The sequence below is a fragment of the Puntigrus tetrazona genome, unplaced genomic scaffold, assembly GCF_018831695.1.
Source record: "Puntigrus tetrazona isolate hp1 unplaced genomic scaffold, ASM1883169v1 S000000176, whole genome shotgun sequence".
NCBI classification, from domain to species: domain Eukaryota; kingdom Metazoa; phylum Chordata; class Actinopteri; order Cypriniformes; family Cyprinidae; genus Puntigrus; species Puntigrus tetrazona.
In genome coordinates, this window is record NW_025047847.1 from 162,501 (window position 1) to 187,980 (window position 25,480).

At 38.8% G+C, this 25,480-nt stretch overlaps 2 protein-coding genes across 3 annotated transcripts; both read right to left on the reverse strand.

Annotated features, from left to right (window-relative positions):
* Positions 1 to 5,981: 5,981 nt before the first annotated feature.
* On the reverse strand, positions 5,982 to 12,673 carry cnmd (chondromodulin). Of its 2 annotated transcripts, none has more exons than XM_043230613.1 (7): positions 12,254 to 12,673; positions 12,035 to 12,169; positions 10,254 to 10,349; positions 10,099 to 10,173; positions 8,639 to 8,771; positions 7,782 to 7,927; positions 5,982 to 6,372 (listed from the first exon to the last, which is right to left on the reverse strand). In XM_043230613.1, exons 1-7 carry the CDS (start codon positions 12,284 to 12,286, stop codon positions 6,148 to 6,150), a joined length of 843 nt encoding a protein of 280 aa, XP_043086548.1. In that variant the 5' UTR covers positions 12,287 to 12,673; the 3' UTR covers positions 5,982 to 6,147. The 2 variants fall into 2 exon arrangements, with proteins under 2 accessions (XP_043086548.1, XP_043086546.1); XM_043230611.1 differs by having other exon boundaries at positions 8,639 to 8,774.
* Positions 12,674 to 13,480: 807 nt separating this feature from the next.
* Positions 13,481 to 23,760, reverse strand: si:ch211-199f5.1 (protocadherin-8). Its single transcript, XM_043230577.1, has 3 exons — positions 19,251 to 23,760; positions 17,827 to 18,022; positions 13,481 to 14,918 (listed from the first exon to the last, which is right to left on the reverse strand). The coding sequence occupies exons 1-3, from the start codon at positions 21,708 to 21,710 to the stop codon at positions 14,581 to 14,583; spliced, it is 2,994 nt and encodes a 997-aa protein (XP_043086512.1). The 5' UTR covers positions 21,711 to 23,760; the 3' UTR covers positions 13,481 to 14,580.
* Between the last annotated feature and the right edge of the window lie 1,720 nt (positions 23,761 to 25,480).

The following is a 25,480-nucleotide window of genomic DNA, read 5'->3' on the forward strand; positions in this document are numbered from 1 at the left end:
CGCTATATAAATCAAAATGATTGATTGATTATACAGTAGAGATGTCAAAGCAGCTTTACCGTGTCAAACTGGAAAATACAGTAACGTGTCGTTAATACAAGAGGACAAGTCAGTTCATTACAGATTCAGTGATGCTCTGTTCGGTGCTCTTCAGACAGTATCTGACCTATAAAGTCAACAGTATCGCCAGTATCGCGTCCCCCGATTGCTAGCCGAAGGCAACAGGCAAGGAACCAGGAGAGAAAAAACAGAAATGGCTCAGTCAATATATACATGTGGGTTTTTTGCTGCATCTTCTTCCAAAACCATCGGTGCCATTGAAATAAATAAGGATTAGATAGAAAGCAAAGCCAATACACCTTCATGCATTCATCATTTACTTTCAAATTAACGCTTTTATGAATACATAAATAGAACGCATAAATGAGGAATTACGTATTAAATGCACAAGCGGTGCTTTTCCTAGTTTTGCAGCTAGTTCTTAAATTACCACTAATGCACATGGAAATCAATTAATGCAGTGAGACGGGCAATTTGTTTAGAGCGCTATCTCTAAACGCTGGGAATTAATCGCAAGAACCCTTTTAGGAAAAGACAGCAGTGTGAGAACAGACCCGACGATGGCTGGGCGGTTTCTGCATTCTTGGAGGGACGCACATGACTGCTTTTTTTTTTTTTCTGCACTGGTCGTCGCCTCTACAAATCTGTTCCTGGAGCACGCCGCCAGAATCAACAAGATGGATGTAGGCACCGAAAGTACGGCTGGACTCCCATGATAAGAAGCCCGTGGCTCAGAAAGAAGCGAAGAAGAGATGCTGGCCGAAAGCCTGGACCAGTGGCTGGAGCTCGTGCCACTCGCTCAAGAAATCACAATCATATACAGAAGAGCCAAAGCAGAGCGAGTGTTTCATCCATGTCCACGCTGCTCTTTTCCATGCAGTGAAATAAAGACACCACCGAGGGCCAAAAATGAGAGATTCTGCCACGCTTCAAGTCTTTTGGGCATCTTTGCACGTTAACAATCGTTGCGTGACGATGCATTTGATTCAAAACACCATGGTTTGGCTTTTAATGCTTCTTTTCACTTACTTCGTAAAAATGATCGACTAGATTGTAATAGTGCTAAATAAATTACACCTGAGCATGAATTAGCGTGGCTTTTGTTCTGCGTTGCATGCTTGCACATCATTTGGAGGCTGCACTTTCAGTTTCTGATGCCAAATTTCACACTGCACAGGTGGCTTAAAAGTGCTTCCGAAGTGGCATTTAGCTGCTTAGAGGCGGCATTAATGCATGTCCTGATTTAGAAGTGTTCATAGATCAACGTACTTTGCTCACCCTGGAACAACATTACATCTAAAACCCTGACCTTAAGCATGAGTAATGCCTAAAAACTGCTCCTTCGAATTTTGTTCCAGGGTCGACGAAGATGCGTCGCACGTGGCAAAACCAAGTTCTGCTAATTCGTTTCACAAAAATTGCAACTGTATATGCTACTTTATTACTAATACCGAGGTGGGTCAAAGCCGGCATAACGTAGTCTGGCTTTTATTCTGCATTGCATCGGACACACAGGAACTCGATGCATGCTTTTTAAAAGCATATGTGGCATAAAGCGCTTCTGAAATGGCATTTAGGTTAATTATATTACTTATAACTGCAATACTGTTAAATGATGTTAAGACGGATCAGAGCCGTTATAATCTAGTCTGGCTTTTATTACGCGTTGCATATTTACACTTAAGGCAGCTCTGTGCCTGCTCAGAATTCAAAGTAGCGGCAAAATTATTATTATTATGATGTTAGTCAAGTCTAAAAAGCGGTTTCAGTAGGAAGCGGGCTACGCAGGAAGCAAACAGCGAGACATCTCACTGGATATCGAAGCAGGGCCTAAATAACAGACGACTAAAACGCGAATGATTTCGTCTCATTTCCCACCCATTGTTTGCGTAATTTATTTGTGCACGCACACGGCGAGACCATTAGCGGGAGCAATTATCCGTCCCCCGTTAGTGCTCTCCTCCTTCTCCAGACGGACGTGAGCGAGGGTCTCAGCTAAGAAAACCCGCCTCGCGTCCTCTCATCTGCCTTTAATGAGCGTGCCGGTGGAAGTGAAGAGGTGGAGATGTGCGCCGATCCCCCTCCCGGCGCATTCGAGCCACTTCAGGGCACTCAGAGGTGCTCCGCGGGGCTCCTGTAATGTCCACGAGCTCCAATCATCAGGAGGTCCTGGATATGCCACGCTTGTCACCTTGCTTTAAGTGCGTCTGGCGAGCGTGGGTGCCGGATTAATATTATATAGCCTACGGAAAGACTGTCGTATCAGCTACGAAAGCGTGGTAATCATCGGCGGCCGGTGAAAAGCAGGGCAGATTTCTCATCGAGCAGATAACATCCCCGTTGTCTGCATTCACGGCTCTGTGGAAAAGAAGCTACACGAATGCTAGACGCATAGTGCGTGATCGTACAGTCATCCGATTGTCAGCGCTTTAAAAAAAACCACCTTGGCTTGACTCAAAGGGCTCTCGCTTTAACCCGACTGTACGTATTAATAAAGAGAGATGAAATATTGATTTGAGTGTGGATGATTTCGGTGTGTGAGGAGAAAGAGAGCGTTGAACGCCGGCTATGAAGCTAATGAAGCTAATCGCTTGCGCATCTCGTTCCTGACCGAATCATGAATTCAACGTTGATTCGTTCACTCATTCGCTCGGCTGATTCGGACAGTCTTTTAACAATACAGACTGTGTTTTTTTTCTGATCCGTACTATAGTGAAGTGTGTTATACTGTATATATATCCGCGACACTTTCCCGTGGCTTCACAAACAAGGCTCGGGCCTGATCCCAGACCGTAGGATAAATCTGATATATAAAGTCTCAAATAAAAGATCACACGAACTAATCTTAAAATATGTCAGTGCCTTAGTTTTGCCTCAAGATGCACATCGCAAACATGAAAAAATAATATAGTAATTTATAGTGAGTACTACGGTGTTTTTAAATCAATTACTTAATTCTATAGAAGTAATTCTATAGTTGCTGTGGTAATATAACAGCTATACTAACATACTGTACTTTACCCAATACCGTACTAGGTTTTCTACAAACTAACGTAGACTACAGTAAATACTATAATATTTACAGTATATATTACACTTATATATGTAATATGTATAATGCACTTTACTCTAGTATGGTTCATAATCACTTTCGTATTTACTATAAAGTGCTATATTATTTATTCATGAGGGCAAAATAGTTTTTTTCTACGACATGTTTATAAAAACTGCTGTACTTAAATGTCGTAATTAAACTATCGCCTATTTCCTCAACCCGAGCCCTGTCTGTGAAACCAGGCTTTAGATCATTAATGCATGCTGTGATATTAACCGATAAACTGTAATAAATACTGTAGTGTACTGTAGTATAATATCCCCTCTGGTTATAGAAAACAGTACAGTATTGGGTCACGTGGTTTGTTTCTATTATCCTAGTATAGTCGTTATATTGCAACAGCAACTAAATAATCCAAGTACTCCGCCATAGCATGGTTCAAAACACCATAGTGCTTACTATAAATCACTATAATGTTAATAACAGGGTTATCCGTTTCGTTAACCGTTTTGATTGTGATCCAATCAAAATCGATCAGTTTATATCACACGCGTATTAATCATGCGCGCAAAGCCCACATTGCTCAATGATTTTGAACAGGTCATGAACTTGTCACTGTAGGACACGGTCCGATGCACATCCCAAAATAAGCGTTATTGCATGAAAAAAAAAAACAGAGCTAGCCGTAAACCCCAACTCCTCCGAGAGAGCAAAAAATGTCCCGTCTAAGCATAATGCTAAAATGACTGAACATTCGCTCAAGGCGGTGTGAGTTTGCTCACTTCTGACACGGACATTCTTAGACACTACATGCCAAAGTCAATTTGATTTCCTGTAGAGCTGCTCATGTTTCCCCAGCGAGACCGCAGCGGTGCGACTGAAACACGAACCGCTATCACAGAAGAGCGTTCTCTAAAAAGCGTCCCGCGATGAGAATTCCTCCTCATTAACCTGATCGAGCGAAAACAGCGTTACGGGTGCTTTGAAATATGCTTCGTACATCATTAAATCTAAATCGCTCGCGCTGCTTTCTGAACTCCGTGTCCCGCCTGTTTGTGGAGAAACAATAAATAATGAATAATAAATAAATAAATGAAGGCGCAGACCAGACAGCCTTCAAATTACCGAAGTGGATAAGGTCGTTTTTATATTTGAAATATCATATTTTATTTAGATGACTTTCGCAGTCACTGTAGCACAGGACTCATGTTAGTTTAAGATGATGAAGATGCGGCGGGAGAAAGACAGAAGCTGCCGTGGGATCCAGACTTTCAACAAAATCTGACCGTACCAAAAAAATGCATGCATTGTCAGTCGTTTGCATGGAAAGTGGAGCACGTTCTGGCAGCATCGCTTCATTTCCTTTACACGTTTTTTATTGCTAAATTTAAATAAACATCCAGCGACCTCGTTCTTCTGAACCTCAAATGTCTAAAACAAAGTCATTTGGAGCCTTAAAGTACACAGTGGGAGGAAAGCTGACATCAAACTGCACCGAAACCGTTTAAGAACGGCTCAGAAGGTGTTTACGTTTCTCTTTTTTTAAGGTGCAGTGCGTTTAAATCTCGCCGTACGTACCGTTTAATATCTCGGTGGGTAAATTGGTGGATTAGCCGAACGATTGCTAGCAAACCAAGCCTAAGCTTAATGAGTTATTAATGCCTACGCAGAGGATTTTGTGAAATTAGGTTGCAACTCTTAGACACAAGATGATATTAGGTTCGTGCAACTCAGTGTTTGTTAATTGCCTGGAGGCTGTGGAAATGTATTTTACAGTTTGCGGGTTTTTCGTGTAAAACTGAAGCATGTGATTTCTGTGCTGCTCGCAAAACCAAACAGACTCACAGATATAATAACTGTACCAATCGATCACGGTCTTTTTTTGGTCCCTGCAGTGGCTCAGAAATAATACGAGACACACTGAAGTGTATATAACGCAAAAACATCTTTTAATAGTGCGCATGTTACTCAAAACTACATATAAGTATGTCTGTTCGATATTAAGATCCTTTTTTCCCATTGGAGGTTTACTTCTGTTGAAAACACTAATGTTGCCGTATCCCTCAGCTACGATTTGAAGTCATGAACTTGAATGAATGCATTTCTCAAAATCTCTTTTATCGCGTTTTAAATGCCGTTTTCATGTAGCTGTCGGTGCAGAACCGAAGCATTTGGTTTCTGTGTCGCTTGCGACGCCAACAGAATTGCGAAAATAATGACTTCCGGTTTCGGTTCCTGTAGTGGTTCATATCCAACACAAGACACATTTAAATGTGTATAACCCAAACTATAACTCATTTAATAGTCCTTAAACATCTGCCTGCTACTCAAAACTACACATATTCGTATCTATCGTTGTTGGTTTGTTTATCGTTTTCCCATTGGAGGTTTACTTTTGTTAAAAACACTTCATTATACCTAATTTTCCAACGATGCAAAACCCATATTGGTCAGTTACGATTCTGAACAGGTCATGAACTTGAATCAATGCATGTCTCAGAATCGCATTTATTGCACGCATTGAATAAATAAAAAGCAAATGCGTAAAATTGCTGTTTGGTTTGTCGCTCGGAAATGGAGTAGAATTCAAAAAGCATGCGTCTGTTATTCAACATGCATTTCAATAATTGCTAGTTCTTCCATTGACGTTTTTGTTTTTCCAACATCGCGAAATTCAACTCTGATTCTGAACAAGTCATGAACTTGAATCAATGCGTGTCTCAAAATCTCTTTTATTGCATGTATTTTACAGTTTGCATTTTAACGCAATGCAATTTTTTTTCCCCTTTTGCCTTTTTCGACCAAGCAGATGTTTCCTCTAGTGTCTCAGAAATGAAACACGGCACGTTTAAGTGCGCAGAATTCCAAAAGCCTCTTTTAATAGTCCTAAAAACACGTGTCTGTTAAAACTAACTATCGCTAGGTTAAACTTTATGCGTATATCCACGCGTCTTCCGTTTACACTGGAGGTTTCATTTAGTTGAAAATGCTTCATTGCACTTCCGTTGGAGCTCCAGCAGAAACGCGAGTGCTTACACGAGGCCGAGCATGCGAGCGGCCCACCAGCGGCACGGCATGATGACCCTGCAGACCTGACGACAGCCTTGGTAGTGGTAAGGCCACGGCCAGTAGCCCCCGTGAGGCTCACAGACCCGCTCACAATGTCTGTAGCTGCGATGGCATTCTGAGCAGCAAATGCCACGGTGGTCCAGCATGGGATCGAACACCATGTGCCCCTCTGAGTCCTCCTGGTTCCTCTGAGAGAGAAGAGAAAACTGTGAAGACGTTTGAGCCGTTCTGCTTCACTCGGCGCTCGTTTTAAAAATGCATTGCTGCTTTGTACAGTTATATGTGACCCTGGAGCGCAAAGGCAGTCATCGCAGACGCCAGCAATACATAGCGTAGTTAAGAATCGGCCAAAATTATATTTTCTGCCATAACTTCAATTTTGATATGTAATATGCATGGCCAAGAATTTCATTTAAACAACTTTAAATATTTAGATTTTTTACGCCCTTTCAGATTCTAGATTTCCAAATATCGGCCTATCATAAAAAAAACCACACATCAATGGAAAGCTTATTTATTCAGCCTTTCTGGTCCCGGGTCACATATATAAAGCAGTATTCTTTATGTTTTCGAAAATGCTCATGCTCATCAAGGCTGCATTATAAATAATATTATTAAAAAAAACACAGGAATATTCCGAAATATTATCACAACTTAAAGTATCTCTTTTCCGTGTGAATCTATGTTGAATCTAGTTTATTTCAGCATCAGGCATCATGTATTTTCATGCTAAAGAAACATTTCTGATTATTATACAGTTGTGCTGCCCGTTATTTGTGGAACGGGTGATGCATTTTGTTTTTCAGCATTCCTTGATGAACACAAAGCTCAAAATAACTGCATTTATTTGAAACAGAAATGCCTTTAATGCCACTTTTAGTCAATTTAACTTGTGATTCCCACCAAATATCAAGTAACAGATTAATATAGCTAAAAATTTTACTGTATTTTTTTTAATCAAATTTTACTGTATTTTTTAAGCTTGTGAATGTTTCCAGTTCATTAAGTAACATTAGTTCAGAACATTAATTGTGCAAATGTAATAATTTATTAATATAAAATGTTTCTTTTTGACCACGATAATTTTAAAAAAATATTGAAGGATATGCATTTTAATTTTTACAGTGTTGCAAAAATGTATTTAAACATTAAATAGAATATAGAAAGCAACAAAGCCTAAAATTAAATGACAATTAATATAATACAGACATTTGTGAAAACAAATTCTGATAAAAACGACACAAAAGTAATTAATATTAAAACGAATATAAATAAAATATGCTAAATCTTTATTTCAGCTATTATTTCAATCATTTCTAGCTTGATGCACAAGAATAATTAAAACTAAAACATAAATGTAAATTTAAATAAATACAAACTATATAGACGTTAAGAAAGTGTGCGTGTGGTTATAAAAATTTGTTTTAAAAAAATTACAATATCAAGTAGCATTATATTAAAAAAGATTAATATAGCAAAAAAATTTTACTGTATTTTTGATCAAATTTTACTGTGTTTTTTTTTGCCTTGTGTCTGGCAGTGTGTGTATATTTCCGGCATGTTTATGCACTCCTTTAATAACGAAGGCGCCGCTCACATGATAAGGGTTCTCAGGGTTGTAAGGGGGCCCCGTCGGCCCCTCTCCGGCTGAACTGGTGGAGTTTCGGCGTCTCGCCGGCTGTCGATTTAATCTACCTGTACTCTGCCGTCTCAGCCTCGGCGTGCTTCTCCTCTTCCTCAGTGCTTCAGAGAGAGAAAGAAAGGGAAGATGAGCGGAGAGGCATTTCCGCGCTTTAGATGGTATTCAAAATGCATTCATGGAAACATTCTCAAAACATTCTTCTCGTAACGTTAATACAACGTTCGGTAACGCTTTACAGTGAGGCGTTAACATTAGTTACAAACAATGAAAAGTTGGCGTTTGGACATTTGTCTGATGGTTTTTTTTTTTATAATGTCACTAGCTACTTTCGAAACATGCCATATTATTCCAGTAATGTTTGTATGTGTTAAAACGCAGTGTTGTTTGCTATTACTTGTTAAATATCGTTTCCAATGCGTTTGCAATAACGTGTTTGAATACATGAATGTGTTCTCAAAACGTTATTCGCGGAATGTTCTAATTGAACGAACTTTGTATCGTTTGAGTGTTTTTCAGAACGACGTTCGAAAGTAACGTTCCCATAACGTTTGCGAAATGATGCAATGAACGTTCTCCTAATGTTCAGGGGGGAAAAAAATCAATGCACGTTTTGCATGTCCAGAAAATATCAAAGAACGCATAACTGTATTCTTCTTTGTTCTTAACTGTGAGAGAACCTTGCCAGAGCATCAGCGTGGATTGATGAATGACATTATTTGGCTTTTACTGAACCATTAATCATGCGATATAAAAAGCAGCACTTCGTCGTAGTATTAACTCGCTCTTCGTCGCTCATTAATGCGATAAAGCACCTCTGGAGTTTGCGGGATGATGCCAGTAAATGGGAAGTTCTCCGCAGAACCTCAGTATTTCGGCGCTCAGAAAACTGATGTCCTTCAGCGGTTCTTCAGATGCGATCCAGACCAGAGAACCCACGTCAGCTTTCTCCTGTCAGGAACCAAAACACAACACCTTACGATATTGCATCAGCATGCAACTGTGATTGAACAATACTTCTACAGCTTTCATTCATTTATTAATTAACATTAGTTCATGCGCTTCGAACTAACGAAGAATGACTGTATTTTTATGAACTAACTTTAACAACGATTGATAAATACTATAATAAATGTACTGTTTATTATTATATTCATGTTAGCTGTGAAGATGTTAATAAATGACACCTAATAATAGAATTATTAATTTTAATAGAACGGATTAAATAGAATTATTAATTATGCAAATGTATTTAATTAAAAAATAAATAAATAAATAATTTCTGTTAATGAAGATGCTTTTTCAACCACGATAATTATACAAAAAAATTGAAGGATATGCATTTTCATGTTTGCAGTGTTGCAAAAATGCATTTAAACAAAAATGCATTTAAACTTTCAATATTTCAATATTTTTTAACTTGATGTACAAGAATAATTAAAACTAAAACTTAAATGTAAATAAATACAAACTGTATAGACGTTAAGAAAGTGTGCGTGCGGTTATGAAAATTAATTTAAAAAATGTACATTTTAAAAAATATGTTTTAATGTTTTACATTAAAATCAAATAAAATGTCAAACCCCATCAAAAGTAATTAAAAACTACATTTTAAAATGAATATAATTGCAAATTGCACTTCTCATTTAGTTTAACTTGATGCACTATAGTAACAAAATTAAAGCTGAAATAAAAGTGATAAAAAAGAAAAAAATAGTAAAAATTAAACAAACAACAAAAATACCAAAATTAAAATCTGCAACACAAACAGATATTATATATGTTAATTCAGTTTCTTCTGAGTTCTTCTGAGAACAATCATGACAGAGCAGCAAGGAATCATTTAGTTTTTTTCCAGCTGATTAACAATAAAAATACATTTTGACGAGTGGCGGCCGACAAAACTAAACACAACATTAGCGTGTGTTTGTGCGGACACTAATAACCGTCTTTTCGGTTATGATGTTCAGCTTTTAACACCTTGATCCTGACATAAAAGCATTAGCATGAGTCTGGGGGCGGGGCTAGACAGAAGATGGGGGCGTGGCCAGGAAAGCAGCGTGAAGCTGAAACAACACGCTAGAGCTCTGAGCAAACATTTTAATCTGAAACTGCATACAGTTACAACTAATTACCCTTCATTTAGCTCGACTGAAACACATCGCCCTGATTCAGTCATGATTTATGTTCACGCAGCACACGCCTTTATCTTAGGTTTATGAAACACAATGAATGCTGCAGGGCTATTTTTAACGCCGATTTAGTTTCTTCTCACCTCGGAAAGCTCAGATCTGACTTGTGATTTAATGTAACACTTCTCTTTTCCAGGGAACTTGACCGCTGTAATGCCCTGCAAAAGAGTGGAAGTGAATGAGTGATGTTCTGAACGTCTCTGAAACCAGACGAACAGGTTTATTACGTTCTACTCACAGCCTTGAAGTCCTGAACTTCCACGATCTTCACATCTCCAGCATCTGAATCATCTTCTACCTTTATATCGATGTTGCTGTAGTGAGCGCTGATGGCCTGTCCAGAGATACATGAACTTAAATTAAGTGAAAAAAACAAAAGAAAGCAAGAAAAATATCTGCATACGGGGTCAGAAAAATACAGGGCATTCGAGATCATTATTCTAGGTATTTGTTCTTCTTTTAAGAAAAAACTCTTAATTTTGGTGAAAACAAACAAGACTTAATATTTTTGGGGTTGCTTCTCTGGTAAATGTATCTTGATTTAAGAGTGTTGAATTTTTACTGGAAAATATAGACAAAAATATTAAATTAGAAAATCATTGCAGCGTGCATTGTTTGAAAAAATAAATGTAAACTCTGAAATAAACTATAATAAACAAATATTTAAGTATAAAATAATATTGTACAGATATATAAATAATAAAAGTATAAAAAATATTATACAGATATATATATATAAAATTAATAATTTTTTTGTTTAAATAAATAGCAATACAATATGTAAAATTATATTATTTAAATAATTTTTTGCGAATGTATAATAATAACTAAAACTAAAACTTAAGTAAAAATGAATAAAAACTACATAGACATGAACAAAACTGTGTGTGTGTGTGCGCTTAGAAACATTATACTAAAATGTATAGTTAGAATATAGTAAAATTTAAAAAAATCGTTTTCACATTTTAAAGTTTAAAATGAAAGAAAAATGTAAAAAAACACACAATTAATTAAAACAATCAATTTTCATTTTAATAATTTCTCATTTAGTTTTACGTGATGTACAATAGTAAATAAAACTGAAATAAAAATGATTAAAAACAGTATACCCCATTTAAAAAAAAAAAAAAAAATAAGTAAAACTACTAAAAACTGAACTAAATTTAAAAAATGAAATTGAAATAAAATAATGCTAATAATTATAATCAACGAATTAATTAAAGTAACATCTGCAACATACAAATATGACATATTTTAATCAAGTGGAAACAATGCAAAAAATAAAAATAAATCTGATCGTACGATCATGCACACTTGTCAAAAGGAGGAGTAAATTCATCCAAAGTAAAGTCATTTATTATAAATAGTGAGATTTTGTTTTAGGCTCACAGTATCAGCCTCTAACTCGTGCTGGTGCGGCGGTCCGGCGGGTGCAGCTCGTGTTTGTGTTGGGAAGCGATGCATGCTGATCTGTTTGCAGTGTTAACACACGCATGATTATAACCCAGCACACAGACCTCTTTGTTTGCCGTCTTTAACCTGCCGCATTTTTTATTTTTTCTCTGAAATACCAGAGGTGCCTGAAATCAATGCACACTGATGGCTGCAAATGCAGACTGCCTCGTTGAGCATTCCTGACACTTTGCCATTTAAAAATTCTCAAGCCGCTGCGCTTTAAATATCGACGCGTCTGCGCTCTTGCATCAGCGTGCATTGGAGAGCGAAACTGTGCGATTATGCAACGCGGAGTATTAAATATGTGCACTTTAAATATAGCAGTGTTGCAAAATCCCCCCCTGATGAATGCGCGCATGCAAATTAAACCCAAAACACTGAACAATTTGCTGCACATCAAGAACAAATAGTAAAATGTTTGCGTTATTACGCGGTTAACTCAGCCACTTTTACATTTTACTGCTCTGATTTGCTTTAAGCAGCTCAAGATTTGGTTTTCGTTGGTCGATTTTGATAAAAAGCGATCTTTTCGAGTTGCCGAAGCCAAACTGGTGCAACACTTACGTCTTTCTCGCTGACTTTCCACAAGTAAAAAGCTCCAATGCCTCCAAAAAGCAGCAGAACGGCGCCGGCGATGAAGGCTACGAGCGCCGTCTTCTTCACTCGCACAAACCCTCTGGGCTTCAAGCTACTGTAAGGCTTATCGAACACATACAGACATGAATCAAGCGATGTTAGACGCACATCGTGAAGTTTAGGGATGAAAATGCAAGCGTGGCGTACCTCAAAAGGAACTTTTTCTGATGTTTCCTCCATGGCGTTCGGGCTCCTACTGAAAGCAGAGCTTTGTGACTCGGTGGAGCTTCTCTCAGGTTTCTGTCATGTAGGTGAGAGGGAGGAAAAACCGGGGGGAAAATAAACAAGGTCCCGGAGAAACCCAAGCCTGGAATTCCTCTCCGGGGATTTTGTGTGGCCTGAGAAAACAGTGCTGACACACACGCTTCAGACTATTCATGCACAACTGACAGGCGAAAAGAGGCCTGCTTTACCTGAACTCACTGCTGTACATCTTTATTTTTCAATTCAACAAAAGCCAAGAAGGTTCTTGGGTTTTACTAGAGCCGAATCTGTATAGGGTCTCGTTTTAGGAGTTGTTTTCGTGACTTTTGCACTTTAGGATGACGGTAAACCGATTAAAGGTCTGGGAATCATGTCGTGCCACACAAATGAAGATTCTTTTAGATTTTAATCCAGCTTTTTTTTTTTTTTTTTTACTGGGAACATTTGTTAGCCTCATGCTTTTAACACTTTTCAAGATCGTGTGAGATGAACTAAATCTAAAACTAATAAAAAAATGTTTAACTTGAACTATATTAACAATAAAAAAATTGCAGAATAGAAATGAAACATAATAAAAATAATGTTTATATATATATATATATATATATATATATATATATAATAAATAATAAATATCATATTTGTATAATGTATAAATATTTTTATTTAATATTTCAGCTCACTGCCAATAAATTAGTTCAGCTTTTAATAAATAACATTTTTAATTAATTGTTAAAAGCATAATACAAGTATACAAATTAATAACGAAAGAGAAAAGCACCGTTTAGCACAAAAGTAATTTAGCGATTACTAAAATTGTAATTAAAACAAAAATTGGAAATATAAAAATAAAAACTTTGTCAAATTATTAACATAAATATATACATTTAATATACACATAATTTTGTCTACAAAGCTAATATTCAAGCGATTAAACAGAAGCTGAAATATTTTTGAGCTGAAACATTTTTGGTAACACTTTATTTAACGGTTACACCTTTTATTTGCTTATTAGCATGCATGTTACTAAGATATTAGAATATTTATTAGCGCTAATTAAGCACATATTAATGCCTTATACATGACCTTAATCTACATCCCTAGTCCTACCCAGTACCTAAACTAAACTACTAATTATTAATAAGCAACAAATTAAGAATTTGTTACCCATTTTTTCCTCATGTTTTCATTTATTAAAATAGCATTTCATTTCTTTCAAAGTAACAAGGTCACTAGTTTGATTGCAGCCGATAAAATGTAAATACGAAACTTGAAAAAAAGTAAACGTTACAAAAGTGGTAAAAATGACAATTCAGTTTGTTATATCATACCTCGCCGTGACTTATTTTATTTCTTACGTGTTCATTTCTTAAAGAGAAGCAACTTTGCTCAGTCCGAACAAATGTTCTAAAAAAGGTCCGCTTAAAAAAATGCTAACGTGTCACAGTTTGCTCCTCGTACATTTAACCTTTGAATATAATTAAAATTTTCGACAAATTGAAAAATATATATTCAGATGCCTTACGTTTTAACAGTTTTTCAGGTCACAAATTACGATCAAGAATGCAAAGCGTTGTAGATTGTACAATAACTTATTTTATTTCTCATAGTCACATTTCTTAAAAAGAAACTCGTGTAAGTAAACGTTATAAAAGTGTAACATTTATAGCTTTAAAAATGACATTTTGTGTGTTACAATGTGACCAAAAAGCGACCTGGTCTCTTGAAAATGTGCGCTTTTTATGCAAGTTTTGCGGCGGTTTCGAAGAGAAATGCCCACTGGGTGGAGCTAAAACACAGGTTCAATACGTGCACCCTGGCACGTTTTGAAACGTTGATGTAGTTATCAGAATCGAAATATATGGGGTCTGTCGCTACAAGTTAAAGCTATATAGTGTCGGAAATACGCCCTACACCAACTAATAGCGTTAACAAATGCAAACCTGATATAAAAACACATTTGTTGATACAACCGTGTCCTTTCAGCTTCCTTTTGATGAAGCAGGATTGAACAAGAACATCTCTGTACTCCTTTACTTCCTCTAGTGTTCATTTCTTTTGGAAACTGCAGCGATATGTACTCATTGGTACGTATTTCGCGGCCGCTTCCGCCGTGAGACCAGGTAGCAAAAAAGTGACAAACACAATCACATTATATTCATCCAAAAAACATGCTATGAAAAAAACAACAGGTAATATTGTTAAAAATATAATTTGTATATACAAAACATCGAAGGTAATATGTACAGCGGACTCCTGACGGTGAGGTCTCAGGCTTGCGTGAATCTGCCGGGGCTGTCCGTGGAGATGGGTTTGGTGGAGTGCGTGAAGACGTCGCTGTTCTCCGAGTCCCGTCTCCGCTGCGACTGCGGAGAGCAGATGTGAATGTAATCGTACGGACTCTGCTGGTCTTCTGTGAGGCTGTGCAGGGCCACGCTCCTGCTGTCGTAGTTGCTCCTCTGGAGCGTGGCGTGTGAGGACGGCCTCGTCCTCGAGAAGGTGGACAGGTGTCTGCTGGCGGTGCTCCCGCCGGTCCTGCTCGCGGACGGGCTCCAGCACCTGTCCGAGTGACCCAGGATCCTGCACTCGCTGGTGCAGGCCCACAGCCCTGAAGAAACACACTGCAGTCAGACACCAGCGCTACTAGTTAGCTACTAGTTACCGTCATAGTGCTTCTATTACGGGTTATGAAAGGGACCTACACTGAGAGTCCCAAACAACATTTCCTTATAATACGCTTTTATATTAGTGCTGTCAATCGGTTAAAAAATTCATTGCGTTAATCTCAGTCATGAAAATTAAAATGAACTAACTAACTAGTTAGTACAAGCTAGGAAACGGAACACTTCAGATCTCGGTCGGGTGTGAGACATATAATCCTTTTTATTCGTTTATTATTTTTTTATTCAGATACTATCATGACTGTTTCTAAATAAATGCAGCAAAACATTTTCTTGTGACTTTAAATGATTGTTTGTAATTTTCTATTATTTAATGCACCTAGCGGTGAGGAATTCATCTGCATTTTCGTTCAGACCAATGTGGCAAGAACAACAAGGGGGCGGGCAATATGCTAATGTTTCATAGTGATGTCATCACGAAACGCTAGGGTTACTTTTACAAAACGCCTCGCTTCAACGATTCAGAGTCGACCGTTTCTTTTGAGAGACAATAACTTTACACACTTTTCATTCACTTAGAGCTGTGTTACACATCGCATTCAAAACTTCATAATTGGGGGCACTTTAATAACAATAATAATAATAATAATAATTAGTTACTTCTTATGCAATTAAACGTAATACCGCGTATAGACTTAACATTTAACATCAAAATGCAAACTCTATCCTTAAATGCATGCTTTTGTGCTCTTCTCACTTTAAATACTTTGGTGAGTTAATAAGAATAACGGTAACGCTTTAATGCGCAACTCTCACTGTAAACTAGTTTAACTTAAATATTACTGGGATATTGGCTGTACTTAAAAAAAACACATATGCGACCCCGAAGCACAGAAGCGATCATCAGAAGCACCGCTATATTCGCAGCAATAGCCAACAATACATTGCATGGGTCAAAGTGATTGATTTTTCATTAGTTTATTAAGTAAGGATCTTGTTCCGTGAAAACATTTTGTAAATTTCCTACCACACATATATCAAAACTTCACTTGTGGTTAGTAATATGCATCGCTAGGAGAACTTTTACAGCTGATTTTCTCAATGTTTTGATTTGTTTACACCCCCAGATCTTTCAATAGTTGTACCTCGGCCAAATATCGTCCTATAAACAACCCAGACCTCAATGGAGAATTATTTATGACTTATTTATTCAGCTTTCAGGCCATGTATAAACCTCAAAAGAAAAAAACGCCCCTTTTATGCTGCAAGACATTACTCTAAAGTTTTTAATCAAACTTAACAACTGCCTTGCTAAGTATTAATAAGCATTAATTAGAAGTATTGTATATTTAGGTTAAGTATATTAAAGTTAGTAGTTAGTTAACAGAGAACTGGACTACAGTAGAATTATAAGAGTGTTTCATGTCTCTTCTTTTATCATTAACTTGTCGTAGGATTTAGAAAGTAATTAAATACTTTTTGGAGAAAGTAATTAATACAGTAATTCAATTACACTGTTGAACATGTAGTTAGTAACTAGTAAAGAATTACTTTTTTAGAGTAACTTACCCAACACTGACAGCCGCAATAAATTGCAATAGAGGTAATTTGACTTTTCTTTTCTGCCAATTGAGTTTAAATCTTGCAATTCAGATTTTTTTTATTTTTAATTGTCTCACAATTCAGACTTTTCTTGGATTGTGACATGCACTTTTTTAGTTTATATCTCATAATTGAAGATTATTGTCTTTCATATCCTGCGGTTTTCTTCTTCTTTTAACTTCTCTTCAGTTGTGTCGCGAGTCAGAATTGTGCGAAATAAACTCTAAATTGCAAGAAAAAGTTAACTTTCGTAGATCTGGAACAAGCATCTTCCCCGTTCTTCTCGTTGGACGTGAATCATGATATGCACGCCGCTCTATTATGTGTGATCGCTCGGGCTCTTTGTTTCCCACAGATTAGAGTTTAACAAGACTGCACTAGAAATGAATCAAAACTGACCTTGAAGTGAAGCGATCCAATCAGCGGCTTGTTAATCTGAGCACCTCTCTACTTTAACTTCGCCTCACTAATCCACACGACAAACCATGATCCGACTAAAAATAATTGCCCTGACAATCGTCTGCGTAAGAAGTCATGCTTCCAGAGACTCTGCGTCTTTGTTTCATTGCTGCACTTTTATCAAGAACACAAATGATCAGTTATGCAAGACTTGCTTTCTAACTCTATAAAGCTACAACCGTCTCCCCTCTCGTTAGTGTAAGACTTATATCAATACTCCCAATCCTCCAATTATTCTTTGTTTTGCTTTCAAGTAGTTTTGATATTTAACAAGATGATTTGCAAGCAGGTGTCTATCTATCTATCTATCTATATATATTTATATACAGTATATATATATATATATATATATATTTTTTTTTTTTAATGTAAACATACAAAGACTCATGCAAATATACAGTGTATATATATATATATATATATATATAAGTAATAATATAAGTCTATTGTTTACATTAAAATATATTAATATGTTTAGATAAATGTACATGCTAAAATAAATCTACAAATATATGTAATATAATATTTATTTAATTTATAATTTAAAAAATATGATGTTTATATAAAAATAAGCATGCGTATAATGTATTATTATGTTATAAAATGTGCATTATTTATTTGTAAAACCTATTAATATATTAATATAAAATTAAGCTTAATTAAAAGGTGCATTTTAATATATTATTTTGATTTATATAATAAAATATCGAATGAAAATAATAAAATAATTACTACTACTTCTACTTCTAAAAATGCTATTATTATTATTAGAATTCAGGACAAATATGTAATATATTTCCATTTTGTATACGCTTATAAATAATAGATTCTTACCTTTATATGAGGTGTAGTCTTTCTTGAGGCCTTCGCTGATGTCAGAATCGCTGTCATTAACATCGCTGTCTCCTTTCCCGCTGTCTTTGCCGCTGATCTGTGGGTCTCGGACCGCGATGGTCATCATGGAGTTTCCTTTCCACACCGTGATGGGTCGAGCGTTGTCTTTCCCGTAACCAGGCAAAGTGGAATATCCCTGTGAAAACACAAGGGCCGAAGGTCATCCTCTCGGCTCTTCTGGGAACGACAGTAAATGACGACTTTTCACTGTGTTCATAAACCACCGTTAAGCACACTTTCGTCTTTTTGGGGGGTGTACTGTACGCACATTGATGAAATAGATGTCTTTGAACGGTGCTTGTTTTATTTTTGCATCCTGTGCCAGGACAGCTTCGAATAAAAACAAGAATATTTTGTAAAACACCATTTTGCTTCTTCTAGCTATTCTGTAACACGTGAGACATGTGACCCCCGTCATCATTCACTAACAGTTTTCAGGACTTTTGGTTTGCACACCTCCTCCATCAATGCATTATACCTCTGTTTTTCAGGGCTTTCCACGATGAGATTTGTTTTTAAGACAGCATGTCAAGTTTAAAACCGACTGACCTGTTTTCTCTTTTATTTCTTTGCATCAGTGTCCCCTTTTGTTATTTAAATTATTCATTTGATTTTATTTTGGCATCAGACATTTTTTGGCTGTTGCATCACTTTTTTTATATTATTATTATTATTTTATATTTATTTATTTTATTTTAACAAAGTTTGTTTTGCAATTTTACACAGGCTGTCAAATTAAGCAGTTAATTTCAGTGTTATTTTAGCATAATTAATATTCTATTATAGTTTTATTTTTATTTGTAATTTATAAATAAACTAAATTTTAATTATTTTTTAACTCATTTTTTATGTCCGTGTGTGGGTGTATAAACTCATTTTTTATTTTTTTTTTAGCACAGTTAAAATAAACGTAAATGAGAGTTACAATGTGTTTCACATCTATCTTGTTGCGCTTAAAAAAACACTCGATTTCAAGTAACGAAAATGCTTTTTTATGACTTTATATTTGTTAACTATAATAACTCTTGTTCCCAATCATTCGGTTGCATATTTGCTCTTTTTGCTATTTCTTTTGGAGCGTCGCTTTCTTTGTTTGTCAATCTGCATTTTTTTTTACATAGTCTACATAAACACGAGATGCACATCTTTTCTCGAAGCATTGCGCAAAGTTAACATTTTAAAAGATGTTTTGTTCCATTCCTTTGCGTTCCACCTGCCCTGTTTGGCACCGGCCCGCGCATGTGCATCCGATGAACGCCATTAGCGTCAGTAGCGTTGCTTTTAGCGTTAGCGTTTTTCAATACGCTTCCTGTGCGAACAGCCGCTCGAACACACGGACGCAGAAAGAAACAGTCATCACTTACATCTATCTCCCCCGCCACGCTCCTATATTTGCTTTTGAAGGTCTGCGGGGTTTCGTTAAAAACTTCGGCCGTCGCCTGCACGCTGTTGTGTAGTTTCTCAGGCGTGCCGATGACGGTCGTGGAGTGAAACGCATGCGTGTCGAACACATTGGCGGTCTGGCTGGAGATCACCGACACGGCGTTGTGCTCTTTATCGTACGGAATATCCACCGCATCGGGAAGGCTAGCTTGTCTCTTCTGACCGTTTTTGCGACTTTTGCATAGTATGTACGATAAAATAGCCAAAAACAGCAGCGAGGAACTCGTCAAAGCCAAGATTAAAATAAGCGTCCATTGTTTCGGTTCGCCGTCCTCTCTTTCGTCGTAAAAGTTGCCGTTCGAGGGCGCGGACTCGGTTAGGGTGAAATGAATCGTGGCTGTCGAGGTTAGCGACGGGTGGCCGTTGTCGTTAACCGTCACCAGGACCTTCCATAAGTCGTACTCGTCGTAAGCGATTTTCCGGTTGATGTATATTTCCCCCGTATTCGGATCGATGGCGAAACCGAAATCGCCGCCGTCGTAGAGTTTGTACGTGAGCTCCGCGTTCAGAGCGGCGTCCGAATCTTTCGCCGCGATTCGGGTCACGATATAACCGGGCGGCGCGTCTCTGGGAAGCTGGATTTCGGCGGACCCGTTGACCAGCGGGGGTTGCGTTATCGAAGGCGCGTTGTCGTTCTGGTCGACCACGTTGATAATCAGCACGGCGTTGTTGTGAAGTTGAGGCCACCCTCGGTCGCTGGCCTGGACGCGAAGGTCGAGGCGCTTCGTGACCTCGTAATTGAAACTTTGCAAGGCGTAAACGTTCCCCGCTTGATTCATAATCGCGAACCTGGAGACGCTGTTGGTGTCCGAATCGAAAAGCTCGTAGGTTATCTCCCCGTTAAGCCCAGAATCCTGATCGCTGGCTAAAATCGTAGTGATGTAGGTACCCGGGAGTTGATTCTCCTCAATGAAGCCTTCGTATATCTTGGCGCTGAACGTCGGCGCGTTGTCGTTGACATCCGTAAGCCTTATAATGTAATGAGTTACCGTGCGTAACGGCGGTACACCGAAATCCTCCGCCACTACAGTCAAATTATACTCCGCGATCTTCTCTCTATCCAAAGGAGCCATGGTGACTATCGTGTAGCTGCCTTCGTACGCTCTTTTAAGCCTGAAATTTCCATGTCCGCCGTTCAGAGTGCAGCTCACTTGCCCGTTCGCTCCCGTGTCCTTGTCTTTGATGCTAATTAAAGCCACCAGGATGTCTGGACCTGTAGCTTCGCTAACATGTGCGACGCCATCTGTTACTGACGTGATAGACGTGATGATTATTTCAGGCGGGTTGTCGTTCACATCTCTGATGTTGACGATGATCTTGCACACCGAGGCCACGGGGTTGTGTCCTAAATCGCTGGCTTGCACGTCGATTTCATACGTGGTCTCGTCTTCGTAGTCCACAGGGCTTTGCAAAGTCAGATGTCCAGTTTTGTAATCCAGTTTAAACAGTTGCCTGATCTTGGTTGTGACCTGTTTGCCGAATTCGTAAACGACTTGTCCATTGAGACCCTCGTCCGGGTCGACGGCGTTTAAGTCCAGCAGCAGCGAATCAACAGGGGTGTCCTCCGGCACGTCCACGGAGTAATGGCTGTGGTCAAACAGCGGGCTGTTGTCGTTGGCGTCCTTCACTTTGACGGTGACGTTAGTGGCGCCGCTCTTCGCCGGATTCCCGCCGTCCGCCGCCACGAGTTTGAGCGCGAAAAAAGCGCGGGATTCGCGGTCGAGCTCTTTGACGAGCACCAGCTCCGCATATTTAACCCCGTCCACCCGCGTGATGACATCGAGGCTGAAGTGAGCGTTCTCGCTCAGCTGGTAGGTCTGGATGGAGTTAGAGCCCACGTCCGCGTCCTCGGCGGCGTCCAGCGCGACGCGCGTCCCGAGCGCCGCGCTCTCGGAGATCTCGACGGTGCAGTCGGTGCGCGGAAACACCGGTGAGTTGTCGTTGACGTCCAGCACCTCCACCTCGACGTGAAAGAGCTCGAACTGCTCGGCGGACACGAACGCGACGTCAAAAGTGATCACGCACCGCGGGTTGCGCTTGCAGATGCGTTCGCGGTCGACGCGCTCCTCCACCGTCAGCCTCCCGTCGCTTTCCCTGAATCGGATGAAGGAGCCGGTGGAGGGGCTCATGAGCTTAAACCTGATTCCCGGGAAAGTCCTGCGCGTTTTGTCCGGGGTCCACGTTACGTTGCTGGCTAGAGTTCCGATGACCGTCGGCGGCCGGACCTCCTCGTATATCTTATACCTCACCGTCCGTTCCTCAGAAACGACCTGTGACACCAGCGAGATGCATATCAGCGTGCCTCCAAATATCTGCGCGAGCGAGAGTCCTCGCTCCATCTTAGCGCACCTGCGCTCGGAGAGAGACGCGCCGCTCATCATCAGGTTCTCTGAACTGAAGCGCAAAGTCACTTGTTCCGCGCGCAGCTTCGTCTCCGACCCCTCCCGCGACAGACGCACGCGCCAATGACATTTACAGCGCGCGCGAATGCCCGGCACACCTCCGCGCGGGTCCGACGCACGCGGTATTCAACGCGTCGCGACGGATACGGAGAGAGCGTTCGGCAGCCCGACTCGGGCTTTGCGCGCGCGTGAGGGGAGGGCGGCAGGACAAAGAAAAGGACATTTCACTTGCTCTCTCCTGTTTGAGTGGACGGCAAATCAGTCTTTATACAAATCGCGACCAACGCGCTGGCTGAAATAAAAGCACGCTTCGTTCCCGTTAGGGGTGAAGTGTTTTTTTTTTTCAGGAGCGCGCGTATGAGCTTTAAAGGTCTGTCTGAGATTGAGGAGGGTGACGTGACATTTCTGTCCTCCGAAAATCATTTTCATCATTTGGATGAGCGGCACGTAACGCTGATTTCGTCCAGTGCATTGCAGCATTTTCAGCCGTGACCGTGCGCGCCGCGAAACACAGAGACGCGCGAGCTCGAGCGCGTGTGCTTGGGCCAGACTCCGCTGCGAAGCGCGTCCTGTGGAGGAACTCATCAGATCTCTTTCTAAACGTGCGTCTCCAGGGAACCTTGAAAACGCGCGACAGTTTTCCAAACTTGCAAGTCGAGCGCCTCCTGCTATTCATTTAAGGCCTCCCTCCATCTTCATTGATCCGGTCCTGCGGCGCCGCACCTCCCAAAATAGCCGAATCCCTTTAAAACCCCTTCTGAAAGTGCTTTCAGATTGTCTTATTATTATTTATGCGCGTCGAGTTTTCGCAGCCTCATTAATTGAGAGACTACAGGGAACGTGTGCTTTATAAAAATTAATTTGTCACACCGCGGGGCCTTAGAAATGAAAGTGAAACGTTGATTAAAAGTGGTGGTGGAGGAGGGTAAAAAAAGCACTTTCCCTCATTCTCACAATCTGTCTGCCTTCCTCCATCCGTCCATCTCTTATCAGGAATCTCTCAAAGCAGGAGGATAATGCATTCATCTTTAATCTGAATCCAGATCCTGCCCACCGGGGCGAGCGTCTCCAGGCGGCGGGCCGGTTCCGGCCAGCTGTTAGACTCATTGCAGCTAAATATTTCACGGATTTATCGTACGCACCTATCGAATTTATGATGATGTTTCGCCCGCATTTCTTCGGAAGTTCGGGGCAATCTTTTTGTGCTTTCAGATGAATCCGGGGAGCTGAAAAGAGGTTTTTGTGAGGGGGAGAAAAACGCTGCGCGACTGTTCGAGAGGAGATAGGGATTCAGGATTCATAGTCCGCTCACAGACATAATTCCATTTTTAATAGGATTCTGAATGCATTTGGTTTCAGGGGATGTCTTTTTGCATTTTCAAGTTTGCTAATCACATCCGTCTATGACATGCTTCGAGAAATGACGCGGCGCGGGGCTTCATAAAGGTTCGAAGCGGGGATGGAACGATTACACGCCTAGAGTTTGGCTGATTGGTCTTCTCCGGGGAGATGGTTTTGAGATTCCTCCTGGTGGCCTCTCTCTCCCGGGCCTTTCAGCGAACGGCGTCGAGATTTGCAGCAAATTTGGGAAAAACGCCACGAGGATGGTGTCCGCCAGTCTCTGACGATCACACTGAGAGAAAAGAGAGAGAGAGACGGAAGGAAAGCGCGTATCCGTGACCTTTGCCCTATCATCCGTTCCGTGTAAACATTCGGTTTAATTCACTGCAGGATCGGGATCGAGCGCCCCTTTCTCCTCAAGCGTTACCGAAAATGATTTTGCAAAGATGACTGAAATGGTTTATACCGTTTCAGTCGTTCTGCTTCAGAATTTCCCGCCGAATTCACTGCGTCACGCGCCGTCTCTGGTTGCGGTGAATGGGTGCCGTCAGAACGAGAGTCCAAACCTTTGCTTAGAGCCGTTTCGGATCACAAACCGAGCTTGATCTGATTCAGGAACTCTCATTATGGATTATTGCTATTTTGAAGCAGCCTCGATTTTTATATTTCTTTATAAAAAATCACCATAAAATATATATCATTATATTATATAGCTTTCTTTTTTATTCTAAATTTTTGCTGTTTTTTATATTTAGTAAATTAAGCTAAAATAAATATAAATTTTGTTTTTATTAATTTTATTTATTTTAATTTTATTAATTTTTATTTATTTTTTAATTTGTTTTTGTCATTAGGAATTTAAAAAAATATATATATATATTTTTGTTAATGTTCATATAACAGTAGCATTTTATTTCAGCTTTATTTTGAACCGACATGGTTTCAATGGCAGAGATAACATTATCGATTAAGTTAAAATCACCTTAATGCTGAATTAGCTTTTGGCTGTGGATTATTGTGATGTTTTTATCAGACTCTCGTTCCGACGGCACCCATTCACACCCATTTGTGACGAAGAAGGATGAAGTGTTCTGCCTCACGTGTGGACCCTCATTCATTTCTATAGACGTCCAAACGACAAAACAAAAGTAAATGTTCTTTTCTGGGTGAGCTATTCCTCAAAGCCATGCATCTGCGGCGCCATCATATCAAATTATACAGTCTATTTAGGATTTATTAGCTTCTTTTGTATGATGCTGACATATTTTGTTGCTCGTTCGTACTTCATCCAGCTACCGCCTTCCCACAATGCTTCATTTCTGATTATTTTCCTGCAGGCGCTCTTTCTCTTCTTGGCCGTCTTCCATTAGCACTAGCCTCACTGTCATCCAATACAGCCTGTGTTCATCTGGGACAAACACCTACAAAACATCAAGAAAAGAAAATCCAACCAAAGCTTTATTTCATGACCTGAATTAAGCGTGCGTTTCAGTCGTGTGTCTTCTGCATCTTTCAGAATCGACCTTCAGTACATCGCCGCATGCCTTTATATATCATGCATTATGAGATATTTTGAATGCATCGATTAATTCATCGCATAATGCATCGTGTGAAGTCATGAAAAAAGTCTAAGGCGTTTAAATGCATCTGCAAACATTATAACTTTTATTATAAATATATAAAGCATTATTATGTACAGTATGAATGCAGTATGTGGTTAAGCTTGAAGCGTTACTGTGTAGTTTTTAATTAACCTTTGTTAATGTTATAATTAAGTAAAATAAAAAATTCAGTTTGTTTTTATTAATATAAAACAATATTAAATGTATGTTGCGACTGATTAACAAAATAAAAATTAAACAGGTATTTTATAATATAAAATATTTTGTCGCATATAGTATGTAAAATAAAAGATTAATAAATGCTGTATAACTGTTTTTAATTGTTAGTTTTTTGAATTAATGTTTACAATTGAAACCTTATTGTAAAGCGGTACCACCTTAGCAATTAAAAAAAGAAAAAACGTTTTTTTAGCAAAAATCCTGTATGTTTATTCGTTAATAAAAAGCTCTATTTTACAACTGACAAGATATTATACTCGCGTAGTAAAAATAAAAAGCATTTATCATTAAAATACATGTAGATCTACATGCCTGTATATTATTTTCTTTCAAATCTTAAAAATATTTTACAATAACATACCTACACCATCATGTAGCAAAAATGCGTATGAAAATGTGTAATAAAATTAACAAAATTAAAATTAAATTAATTTTACAATAATAAAATAACTACATCATTGTTTTTTTTAGTTTTTTACAATTTTAAACTATTTTTTTTACAATTTTAAACTATTTATTTTTTACAATGAAATACATTTGCTTGCGTTTTTAATATAATTTATAAAT

Coding starts and splice junctions, on each gene's coding strand:
- cnmd (XM_043230611.1), bottom strand. CDS start 12,286: ATGGAGGAAACATCAGAAAAAGTTCCTTTTGAG. Junction 8,775..10,098: donor TCAGATCTGAGCTTTCCGAG/GTGAGAAGAAAC, acceptor GGTTCCTGACAG/GAGAAAGCTGACGTGGGTTC. Junction 6,373..7,781: donor ACCCTGAGAACCCTTATCAT/GTGAGCGGCGCC, acceptor CTTCTCTCTCAG/AGGAACCAGGAGGACTCAGA.
- si:ch211-199f5.1 (XM_043230577.1), bottom strand. CDS start 21,710: ATGATGAGCGGCGCGTCTCTCTCCGAGCGCAGGTGCGCTAAGATGGAG. Junction 18,023..19,250: donor GCGTGGCGGGGGAGATAGAT/GTAAGTGATGAC, acceptor GTGTTTTCACAG/GGATATTCCACTTTGCCTGG. Junction 14,919..17,826: donor AGACTACACCTCATATAAAG/GTAAGAATCTAT, acceptor GTGTTTCTTCAG/GGCTGTGGGCCTGCACCAGC.